The following is a 12,269-nucleotide window of genomic DNA, read 5'->3' on the forward strand; positions in this document are numbered from 1 at the left end:
TGGAGTTCGTGCCAGTCTGCTGTGTGTCTCTCCCAGGCCACCTCCCCAAGCCATGTCCTCTTTAACACTCCCCCTCTAGGTCCTTTAGAGTCTCAGCCCAATCCAACAAACAAACAAACACAGAAGACATGAAACAAACACAGCTTATAGATTTCATATAGCTTTTTTTTATGTTGGACACTCACGCACACCCACACCCATTCACATACACACCCCCACACCCATCCACATACACACCCCCTCACCCATCCACATACACACACACGTGCGCACGTGCACACACACACACACACCCACACCCATCTACATACACACACACGGCGCGCACGCACGCACAAACACACACACACACACACACACACACACACTGTCACACTGTTTTTTTCTAGCTGATGAGGTAAAATGGGTCCCATTTGCCTCAATAAACACTATAGCAGCTTGTGTATTAATTGGCTTTTGTAATATGCTGTAGTAACATGATTACAATCAAAAAACAGATAATGAAAAATATTCAACCTGAATTAATTTTCATTAAAATAAAATTTTAAAAAAAATCTACGGACGAAAAAGTACTATGTATTTCATGAAATATACCATATCATACTTTAGGCAACAACTACCTGGTTGAGCTCCAGATAACCTGTGTGCTTTGTCAGTGTAAATAGTCAGCACTGTATGAAGGTCAGATAAAGAATGATCAAGGACTATTAGAGGGAGGACTGTATCTTTCTTGCTTAGAAAGTCTACCCTTGACGGAAGAGGTCTCTTTGTCAATTCATGTGTGTTTAGAAAGCTATTTGGCAATTAGTTGGTGTCACACTGAAAAAAAGGGGGTGGAAGTGTCATCTAGAAACGTGGGGTTGTGTTTACCTTCTTCTCTAATTAATTTCCTCTGTGGTTTTTGCTCTGTGTGTTTCACAGCAGTAAAGGAACTGATTTTGATGGACTGTTCTCTGTAAGATCTGTAGGAGTGTGTCAGTTACTGGTCTTGCCCGTCTCATATATTTGACATTTCCAGTCTTATTTGGTCACCTGTGTTTCTATCACGATCAATAAAAACGTAAAAGGGAGAGGCCCAATCAACAGGAAATGAAATGTTGTGGCAACAGTGGCAGTGCGGGACGTGTTGAGCTTGCTTTTCCTAGTCTCATTAAAACTCTGAGTCTCGTTAAAGACAAAAAAAAATCTTCAAACCCCATTCATCTCACCCATTGGTTCTTAGTCCTTGACTTTTGATGTGTAGTTTAGCTATTTCAGAGTCAAATCATCGTCTCACCCATTGGTTCTTAGTCCTTGACTTTTGATGTTAAGTTTAGCTATTTCAGAGTCTGCCTGGCAAGGCTCCTAATGCAAAGTTTAATGCACGTCATTGTAAAACACACACACACAGACACGCGCGCACACACACACACACAAAAACACACAAACACACACACACACACACACGCAGGCACGCACACATACAACCTAACACACAGCGGACTGTTTGTGCTGGAGCTAGAGTGGGTCTGAGGACTGCATTGTTTTTGTTTTGTTTTTTTTATAGCTGTGATATACCAGCATCAAGTTCAACGTAGAATACGTTCACTGCTCAAGGACACAAGCACCCCCAAAATACTGTAAAGGAATCTGTGGGGGTGCTGAGTGTTACCCCAGTTGGTGGCTTGCTGGACCCCACTGGGGGGCCGCACAGAGGTCCGGGGTGTACACTTGTGCTTCCTCCTGGGGGGAGAACCGTCGGGAGATGTGTGTTCGTATTTTCCACCATCCGTAAAATCTTGGGAGGAATATTCTTTATCAGACATTTCCTTTAAGGTGTGCACCTCATTGGGCCCCTTTCCCTTGCTGCCCCTTACTCGCTGGCGCGTGCAGTTCCGTGGCCGGCCTGGCCTTTGAGGGGGCGCTATTGTGCTCGGGAATCGCCCAGATTCTTCCTGCACCCCATCTACAGAGGGTGGGGGCTGGGGTAGAGGTGAGGGTGGGGAGGGGTACTGTTCGTTATGGTGGGGGTGGTGGGGGTATGGAGGTTGGGCTGGCGGATGAGGCTCCTTCTTCAACGAGACTTTGTCTGTCCCCGCCCACGAATTCGTTTTGCTCTGGTGTAGGGATTCGGACCCAGAGCAGTTGGGGAAATCCTCCTTGCGCAGCTGCTTGAGGTCCTCACCGGCCAGTTTGGGCGGAGCCACGCAGCCTACGGCCGACGTAGAGCCCCTGAACCTCTTGAGCCAGTCCCACAGTGACAGGGCCTTGCAGTCACACTCCCAGGGGTTGTCGTTGAGACGAAGGTACTCCAAGGCAGGCAACACGGCCAGGCACTCCCCTGCCAGCTCGCTCAGGGAATTGTTGAACAGGTAGAGGGTGGTGAGACGCCTCAGGTCATGGAAGGCCATCCGATCAATCCACTGCAGCTGGTTGTGGTGCAGGAGCAGTCGGTCTAGGGCCCCCAGACCTCGGAATGTATTCTGATGCAGGCTCCACAACCGGTTGCCATGGAGAAACAAGTGGCTGAGGTTGTGCAGATCTATGAAGATATCATCCTGAAGGAATTCCAGGTTGTTGTCCTGTGCAATGACAACAGATGTTGAACCACTCCTAATGCCTACGTTTCCTTGGCCAACATAAATTACTAGTTTGGATAATGGCAAAAGGCATCTTTCATGGCACTTCCTTGTAAATTCAGTAAATTTATGCTAATACTGTCCTGTGTGCACTTACTTTTATGACATAGTTTTCCATCCCTCTAGGACTGGGGCTACCTATCACTTTTTGTGTCACTTGCTGCCGATAGTTTACATTATGGGCCTATTGACCAACTCATTGTCCACTCTCTTATTTTTATTCCATATTTTTGCATTTACATCTGGTCTAATATTCAACTTAGAGGTGTCACTTATGCAACAGACAGCTCATTATGGCTATATGCTTGGCTATTTGTGTTCTGCCTGTCTCGGAAATCACTTTGGATAAAAGCATTTATTCATTTAAAAAGCTGAATGAGTAAATGTAAATGTAAATCTTGACCAGTAATTGGAGAGTTGGGGACAGTATAAATGAACAGCTCACCTGTAGGTACAGATACTGTAGGTTTCGAAGGCCCTGGAAGATGTTGCTGGGCAGAGCGCTCAGGCCACAGCGATAAAGATGCAGGGCGTGGAGTCGTCCAAGCCCGTGAAAGGTCTCGGCTGCCAAGGAGCGCAAGTAGCGGTTGTCGCCCAGGTCCAGCTCCTCCAGCAGGGTGAAGCCCTGGAAGGTGGACGGCTCGATATAGGTTATGTTGTTGGAATAGATCCACAACGTGACTGTGGTAGGGCTGAAATGGCCCCGCAGGAGCCTGTGAATCTTGTTGTTCTGGAGGAAGATGCGCTCGCTGTGAGGCGGGATACCCTCAGGGACAGACAGGAAGTTGTGGGCCTGGCAGCTGACGGTGCTGGGGGCCGTGTAGCAGATGCAGTGGCGTGGGCAAGACCAGGAAAGCTCCAACCCACAGAGTACCAGCAGGAACTCCAGCCCACAGCCTGACAACAAACAGATAAGGGACAGAGAGAGAGAGAGAGAAATTCACATTTACAGCAACACATCACAGCTTTTTAATGAAGACTCCTGTTCTTTTCAAAGCTGAGAAGAATGAGGGGTTTACTCAAGAGATGGAGCAGTAGGTGAGGCATACAGCATGCTGGATCAATACGATAAGGGAGGGAGGAACGGACAGACTAAAGGGAGAGACCTGACAAAAAAAAGGGAAAAAAATCGAGAGCGAGAGGCAAAGACAGAGCATGGTAAACATCTTGAGCTTTGACAGGGATGATGTATAGGAGAGAGGGAATAAGATGTCAGATCTTGTTCAATCTCAGAGGACGCTTGACAGTAAATATGACCCCAAAACAGACCACACAACCTGTTGGTAAAAACAGGAGGGTTTGAATTTATATTTAAAAAAGGTTTGGAAAGAGACTGTTTTGATGATTTTTGTCTGCCATATTTGTAATGCTTTCAGTGGAAGTGTGTACAGAGGATTATTTTTAAGCCCTTAAATGCAGTGATAACCAGGGGTCTGTCGCAAGGGCCTCAGTTCCAAATGACTTATTTATCAAGCAATCCAGACGACATACACCGGGTCCCACGGTTCTCCTTTCCCTTTTCACATGTGAGGGAGTTATCAAACATAAGTGCACCCTGTTGCACTTATGTAGCAATAGAGCATATAATAGAGGGAGTGATAATGCAAAGGCCTACAGACAAAGTTATTAATACACCTACATACCATTACAACTGCAACACTGAAACCCTGAAGAATGCACAATGGAATTCTCATGCACACACACACACACACACACACACACACACACACACACATATATATATATATATACATAGTCAACAGCGAGACCCAGTGGAGCGTGTAACACGACTAGAATATTTCTGTGTGTGAACATAGCTTTGTGTGTCCAGTCCTCAGAGCTGCATTTGGCTATGCATGTAATGGAGAAGCTTGAAATTTTGCGTTTTACGTACATGGACATCCACAGCTTAGCTACAACAGCTCTTTTAAATTTACATTTAGACCAAAGAGAAAGAATGTCACAGATGAGAATTCTCATAATGTACCGCGATCAATCCCGTCACAAATAGCCTTTAGTTTCTTCCAGTTCACAACCTTTTATTCTGCAGAACTCCTGTAAGTGACTCCAAATGGTCTGTTGAATGCTTTGTTAAACTCCTTTTAGGCCTTCAAAATGCATACAATACCCCTGCTGGCTTTCCGTCACACTCCCTCGAAGCCATTTTGCGTGACTTATCCACCAATTCATCTAAAGAGAAAACAGTAAAGGGCTAGAGCTAGACCGTCATAAAAGTCACCAATAAAAACCAATGGTAGATGTTTCCTCTTTCACCAAAAAAAAAAAGAAAAAAGTGTATTATTCAAGGCAAAGGCAACCCTCTTGTCAATCATTCAGAATCGATTTGTCTCTTCTGCCTCTCAACGCTGCTGTAATCCCCCGAGGAATTCAGCGGAAAGGAATTTACGTTCTTCCCGGGGACAGTCATTTATTTGGAATATTTTTTTTTTTGCCTCTCTCCAAAAATTGTGACTGGGCTCTGACATTCAGTTGCAGACTGCCTTGACCTTTAGTGATAATTCCCTTAATGTCTTATGACAGCGGCAGAGCGCCACGCCTCACCTGTGCAGGAGGGCACCTCCCCCTCCGAGCAGGCGTGTAATCCTGTTTGTCCCCATGCTTCAGCGACAATGCAACACGTCCTGCCTAGCCTACCACTCCGACAATATCCTGCCTGAAACACATTCTCCTCCTAGCCACGTATAATATGTTCACCAAAAACTGAAATGGCTCACAATTATTTACGATTCCGACTGCATTCAAATGTTATCTTCAGCATGATCAGAAGATATTAAAAAACACCCTGAAGTTTTCTTTTTTTTGCAATCCTTTAATGACGCTAATTACTAGACCCAAATTATTGGCTTATGCTTCCAACCTATTCTAAATCTAAAGGTACATGTTTAATCCTGTAACTGTTTAGATGAAATGTTAAACAGTAACCTTAGTGTGAGACTGTAGAAAGTTTTTATATTGTCTATTTATATTTGCATTATGAAACATATTGGATATATACATATGTATGTACAGCAGGATGCAGAAATATACAAAAAGAAAAAAAAATTCCACTTAATTCTGCATACTGGCATTTATGAAAACAAAAAACCAAAGTATCAGACCCATTTGTTAGACAAACATCTAAAAGTGTCTCAGGTGTGGTTTTTTTTTTTGGATCAAGGGCTTATACGTGAATTTCAGAAATAATGGGAGAGTATGGGAGGACAGCAGAACCTGGTTCTCAACAGTCAACAGAAGCTTTAATAAATTCATTAATTAAATCATTTAATTAATTTAATTAATTATGAATTTCTCTGAACCCTCGGAAAATTCCAGACACACCCTAGAGGAGGCAAAACAGGGCTTTTTCTACGTCTGCACTCACTCAAAGCACAATCTGATGCTGGTCCGTTCACACACCCTGACTGACTTGTGAAAAGTGAAGCCCAGAATTAGACGGCATCTCATGTTTGACGGCTGCTGGAACAAATGATCTTTGTGTAGGTCACTGTTTTCTTTCTTGTGCTTTTCTTTCTTGCTATTCAGTTTTCAGATTCAGTTTTTCTGCAAATATCACCGCACATTATATGTCACTTACTGCATTCAGTGAAATATCCTCTTTTTCTTTAGTCTTTATCTGTTCCTTGGGCACAGAAATAGCTTTTGTAGAAATGACTGTCTTATCTTTTAATCTCTGACAGTGTTTGACTTCCCCCACCTGCTTAAGGTTTTGTCACAATGTGGTTGTAATTATTTTTTCTCCAGCTCTACACGATCTCACCATTTGTTTTATTTATTATTAATTTTTTTTTTCACAATACCCGTGACTTTCATGGAATTAGGTATTCATTTTCATCTGGCAGACAGGATCAGAGGGAGTGTGAGAGAGATGTTTTATCTCACAGATAGAGAGAAACTCTATCAGTTATCAACAGGCTAATCATGTTTGGTGTGTACGGATCTTTCCTATCTCTCTCCTTCACTAGCTAGCGCTAATCGGGGCTTTTGTGAGCTCCCCCTACCACACCCCACCCAACGTGTTTGTTTCCCTCAACCACTTTGTTTACATGTACTGCAACTCTAGTGAATGAGAACAGGAAACCAACAGCAAGGCACAGCACCCCCCTCCCCCTGAGTAAAGCCTGGGAGGGTATTGGCTTTCAATTTGAGTGACAGGAGGTCTCTCTCTCTCTCTGCTCCGCCCTGAAGCTATGGCTGCTACAGCTGCTGTCTCTGACGTGAGGAGGAAGACTACCTCCAGAGACGCCCTGGTTCACACCTGTCATTTCTCCTCTTCCCAGGCTCTGTACCAACCAGCTGCATTCTCTACACACCGCAATTTACGCCCTTCTTAAAATAAAAGGATTAGGGATGGGAGGAGGGAGCGGCAAGGTGCAATAGTCGGGAAAACAGATGAAAATGAACCTGTTGCCCCCCGACCTGAATTATTGAAATCTTTTTTTTTTTTTTTTTGGACCAGACTGGAGTGCTGCTATGCCAATAACAAACATTTGAATGTTCAAAGGAAAACAGAAGGGTTTCTTTTCTTTTCTTTTAAGAATGATAGATGGGTTATTGTCTTACACAGCGCGTTTGTTAGATCTTTCCCTTGTGTCTTTGCATACTCTGTGCCACTATGCTGGTCCTAACCTAAACCTGAAGCGTCTTCTGTCATGCCTCCCTCTAGAATGTCCCCCCTCCTCTCTGTCTGCAATAGATGGATGCTGTTAATAGCTCATTACAGGGGGTTGGGGGTGGGGCACAATGGAGGGATGATTAAACAGACCGTGATTGGGTTTGACGTTTGGCCTTGTGACCCCACGGTCAGCGTGCCTTTTCATCGTTCCCGGTTGCCCGAGGGGCAAAATAAATAAATAAAGGCGCGGAAGAGAATGGCTTTGGTCCCTAGACAGACAGTGCAAAGTTGCTGTGTAGAATATCAATGACCCATAGTTCACGCTAAATATGCCCTCATGAATAACACATATCTGCTAATAGGAGGGAAATGGTCTGTCTGTCTCTCTGTGTGACTCTTCTTGACGTTACGCAGGCCAACTTCAATTTCCTGTGTCTCTCTAAGGACCCCAATATAAGCTGCCTGGTGTTTGTTGTCTTGCCCTTACAGCACATTACTAGCATTGTGTTGCTTAAGAGACTCTTCTGCTGATGTTTGCCCACAGGACCTTTTGGCAATCCAGTTAATGGCCAAGCAATAAACCTACATATGGACTTGAACTTAATGGTTTATCTGATGTAACAGAGCAATTTCTTTTACAGTTTCAGCCATAAGTGGAGGAGATGTACTGTGAGACACAGTCACCCAACCTTCTTTAGCGTCTATTTGCTAAAGTTCTAAAGTTGCTAAAGCTAGGCTAGTTAGGATTGTTATTTATTGACAGTTACTGTGTGAATTTATCCTACCGAGTGTTTGATTTAAAAAAAAAAAAAGAAAGTGCGTATTTAAATGACTGTGACTGATCAGATTTAATGATAATTAGGAACATTAACTGACGTGGCAGAATCTTTAATTAGTGCTAATGATTGTAGAAATTTGATGATTTACATTAGCAATTAATGTGAGCACTGACTTCATACAAAATCTGCTTAATGTGTGGATCCATCCGGTAGTTTTCTTTAAAAAAACACAGGTCCTATTCTCATAGCCTTAGTCAAGACACCAACATCCTCGATCCTCGTATGCTAAGAGGAGAAACCGTAGCCAATAGCAAATATGTAGCCAGTTCATTGGCTTTCATTGTTATGGTATAACAGCGACCCTAAGCTTTGCTAGATTTCGTGCTGTAGGTGGATTGGTTCTCTGAGAGACTGCTGTTAATTAATGGAAACTATAATGAAGAACAGAAACCTCTAATGATAAACTAAAAGGCTTGTAATCGCCTGCCAGCTGCACCATCCGAGTCGTCGTGCTGTTGAGTTCAATCACATCCCTTCTGTTAGAAACCCTTCAAAAGCTGAGAGCTGGTTTTGTGCCGTAACGGAGGAGAACAAACTTGATGTCACCTCTTGAGACCATACCCCCTCATAATTTGAGAAGGAATCAGACAACCATTATTCTCTGAAAGAAAGCTGTACTTCTACATTATTATTTACAGTACAGTATATAGATTGCATTTGGCGGACGTACAAGGGTAGCCATTTCAGAGAGGAAGAGAGTCATCCAGCAGAAGTGTACTTGGGAGAGAGTGGAGAGACATAAAATCTCTCAGATGCTTAGTCTCATGACTGCACTGTCTAAAAACACTATCATTAGGCTTAAGTCTGTCTTTTCTGTTATACCCCAAGGGTGAGCACCATCAGAATTGCAATTTAAGTGCAGCTTAATTTTTTTTTTTTTTTTGATGACCCTAATTACCAAGTGTATTGATGAGTCCAGGTTGGTCAATGTGTGTCACTTTTAACACTGAAGAGTTGTGGCTGCATATGGGTTTGAGTCTTGTAAACTGCTCATTGTAGAGTAAACCACAGTATTGCAGAGTTGACATTTACAGTCATTACCCAATGGGGAAATCAAGGTAAGGACTGCCAAATGCCATCTGAACTAAGTGGACAAGATTGTTAACATTGTTTTATTTTAGAACTACTGTGTTTTATTTTTTATTGCGGGTTCTCCAGGGCAAAACAACATGTCTCCTTGGAGATGTAGAAATCTAGACTCTTGGAGGGAGGCAGGGAGACAGAAAGAGAGAGAGAGAGAGAGAGAGAGAGATCTGTACACTAACATGTCTAGCCACTTATTATGAATGAAGAGTACATTGAATATAAACATTTTCCACACACACACACGCTGAAAGAGGGGGAGAGAGAGACTACCAAAGTGATGGCAGCATTTTTCAGGATGAAGAATCTGGGCTAAAAATAGGGGCTCTAAACAAGCAATGCCATATGGAGAGTGTAAAAAATAAAGAGAGGGATTTGTGGAGTGTGTGAAGATGAATAAAGCCAGTTTGCTATTAAGGTGGATTTAAAGCCCCGTGGTGGCAGACAGAGGGATGCAGACAGCTGAAAAATCCACAGACGTTTATAATACCTGGATTTTAATTAAACGGCTTTTTGATAGATTCCACCTTAATGTTAATTCAATTTGCACGTTTCTTCGTGGCAATTGTTTTACTGTTGGTTCGGCGTGCAGACTTTCCGTGTCCTCGGAGAGACCTAGCTGGTGCACGAGGACATGTCTCTGATGACGCAAAACAATCAGCCTCGAGAACGATCCTCGTCTGACTGAACGGCATATTGTGAATAATTATATTTGACTGTGCCGAAATGCCCATTACAGTCTTGATGACTATTTTTCTCCAAAACTGTTCACAGAATAGCTCTCTGCAACCAGGTTCTTTCCCCATAATCAAACAAGAGGTAATTCTATAGCATTGCTGCTTTCAGAAGCACGAGGGCAATTAATGGGGCCATTTCAAATGCATTTCATGACTCCTTGGATAATTGCGTAGCAGTGTTGGAATTCCATTCTGTTTCAAATAAAGTTTGTAACTAGTCACATATTCATATCTGAATAGGTTGTGATTAGATCGTAACTCATAATTTTTCCATCTCTAAAATACATCCTAAATGACGACTGTTGCTGTCGGTTCTGCTGTTTCACAGAGAGTAATTACTAGAGATTGTTCTGTCCACTGAACAAAGCAACTGCACCTGAATTCGAAGGTAAAAACGTTCAACAGTCTACAGAAAGACCAGTTTGACCTATTCGACAACATCGAATCCCTACAGTTAAAGTCTCCTTACCTTTTTAATCTCCTGCTTAACGTTGTGGTATAATACAAGCCTACATAAATGCATAAAGGCAATAAGGCACAAGAAGTTGTGCTATATCATTAATATTGCCAAGGTTAAAAGGTGCTGCTAGTTCTGATACATAACGAAATTAAATTCTGTATTAAAACGTATCAAAATCTGTATCTGGTCATAGAGTCAGGAGGAGACAAGCATAATACTATTAAAGATATTTTTAGGCACCACCTGCCCTTTGAAGCAACAGTTAATGTAGTTAGTAGTTCATACAGCAATGTAGTGCTTTATGCTTCCCCAGTTTGAGACAGGACCTCAGGACAACTGGAACCTTATGACAACTGGAATCTTCTTTCAAAAGGCGATGGCATTTCAGAGCCTGTCACACCTGAGTCTGGAGCTTGTCTCCAGCCATTGCATTTTGTTTCATATTAAGAAATCAAAGAAAAAAACAGAAATTGAACCATTACGAGGCCTCAGGTCCTTTTTTTTTTTAATTGGAAAAGTGTACTAACACCACTTTTCATGGTAACATTGACTATCTCTATAACTACATCAGTTTGTGACTGTCAAACCCAACACTGGGAGCTTTCATTCTAGAGCTCGATCCAACATTACAATATCCATTCATCAAAGGGCTGAGACATTATATAGTCTAGACACAACCTTCATCTTCCATGTCAGTGCTCTACCCAAAGACATGGCATTAAACAGAGGGTAAGAAGCCCCCATTTTTCTGATGATGGATATTCTAACCCAATACATGTCATTTATCTTGACTCTAATTCATCTTACTTTGTCTGATGCCTTGTCATAGTCAATGACTGGTTAATTGAATACTCAAGGACATTCAGGGACCTTTCAGAACAATGTTAACTGTTAACAATGTTAAGTCTTGCTTCAATCAAAGCTTGCTTTTTAGCCACATGGCAATGGTAAAACCATACGTTATTTGTTCAGTTGAGAACCCAGATTGAAGTTCTGTTCCAAGAGCTTGACTGGTTAGAGATGTGTGCTCTGCTTCTTGAATGAATGAAGCTAAGGGAAAAAGCTTTTGTTATAAATGATTTAAAAACCTTTCTCTCTCTCTCTCTCTCTTGAAGAGTAGTCAGATACATATCCATACTCTCTCACACCTGGATGGCCCCGTTTTCCCACTCACCTCTTTTCTTTTTTATAATCTGCTCTCTTCTAAAGGGAAAATTATCTCCAGGGAAAGAAGAAAAACAAACAAACAAGGAAGCTTGCCTGGAAATGCATGTGCGCTTGAGATCAGCGTATGCCTAGCTTACTAAACACTCACATGTCCCAGATTACAACAATAAAGTATTCATCACAGATATCGAATCATGCTCGCAGTGGAGCGCGGACAGATAAAGATACCCACGTACATAGATGACGACACGTACTTACGCTCCGTGGGAGGATTCGTAGCCGAATGTAGACGGAAAAAAAGAACTCTTCAGAAAAACAGAGGAAATTCACCTCATTAGGGAAGACTGTGGAACACAGGGTTAACAGTGCCTTCTGGGTAAGTCATTATGACCAATAAGAAAGGTGACCGCAGCTAGCAGTGAACCTGCAGATAGGAGGCCTTTGCTTCCTCTGCTTAGACCTGCCCACTGCCCAAATACCAATAACCTACACACAGAGTCCAACTTCACAATCCCGATCCTAACACATTATGTGGACAGCTCACTAAATGGACGGCAATAGCTCTTAAACACAGACGGTACAAACACAGACCCAGGAGAGAAGATGAGTGGTGCACTGGTATGCCCGTGCGCCACTACAGCAGGCTGGTTTTGGGCATGATGTTGATGATGGAAGCTGCAGAGAGGGAAGGAGAAAGAGGAAGACAGAGAGAGAGAGAGAGAGAGAGAGAGG

General features: G+C 42.8%; 1 protein-coding gene across 1 annotated transcript in view; it reads right to left on the minus strand.

Annotated features, from left to right (window-relative positions):
* Nucleotides 1-1,568: 1,568 nt before the first annotated feature.
* The window catches only part of rtn4rl1b (reticulon 4 receptor-like 1b), a 99,056-nt gene continuing 88,355 nt past the window's right edge, over nucleotides 1,569-12,269 (minus strand). The window contains exons 2-3 of the mRNA XM_030777827.1: nucleotides 3,064-3,515; nucleotides 1,569-2,561 (exon numbers count right to left, since the gene is read on the minus strand). Coding sequence (XP_030633687.1) covers nucleotides 1,569-2,561; nucleotides 3,064-3,515 — 1,445 coding nt within the window. The remainder of the gene's footprint in view (nucleotides 2,562-3,063; nucleotides 3,516-12,269) is intronic.

Source organism: Chanos chanos, chromosome 6 (genome assembly GCF_902362185.1).
Source record: "Chanos chanos chromosome 6, fChaCha1.1, whole genome shotgun sequence".
In the NCBI taxonomy this organism is placed as follows: domain Eukaryota; kingdom Metazoa; phylum Chordata; class Actinopteri; order Gonorynchiformes; family Chanidae; genus Chanos; species Chanos chanos.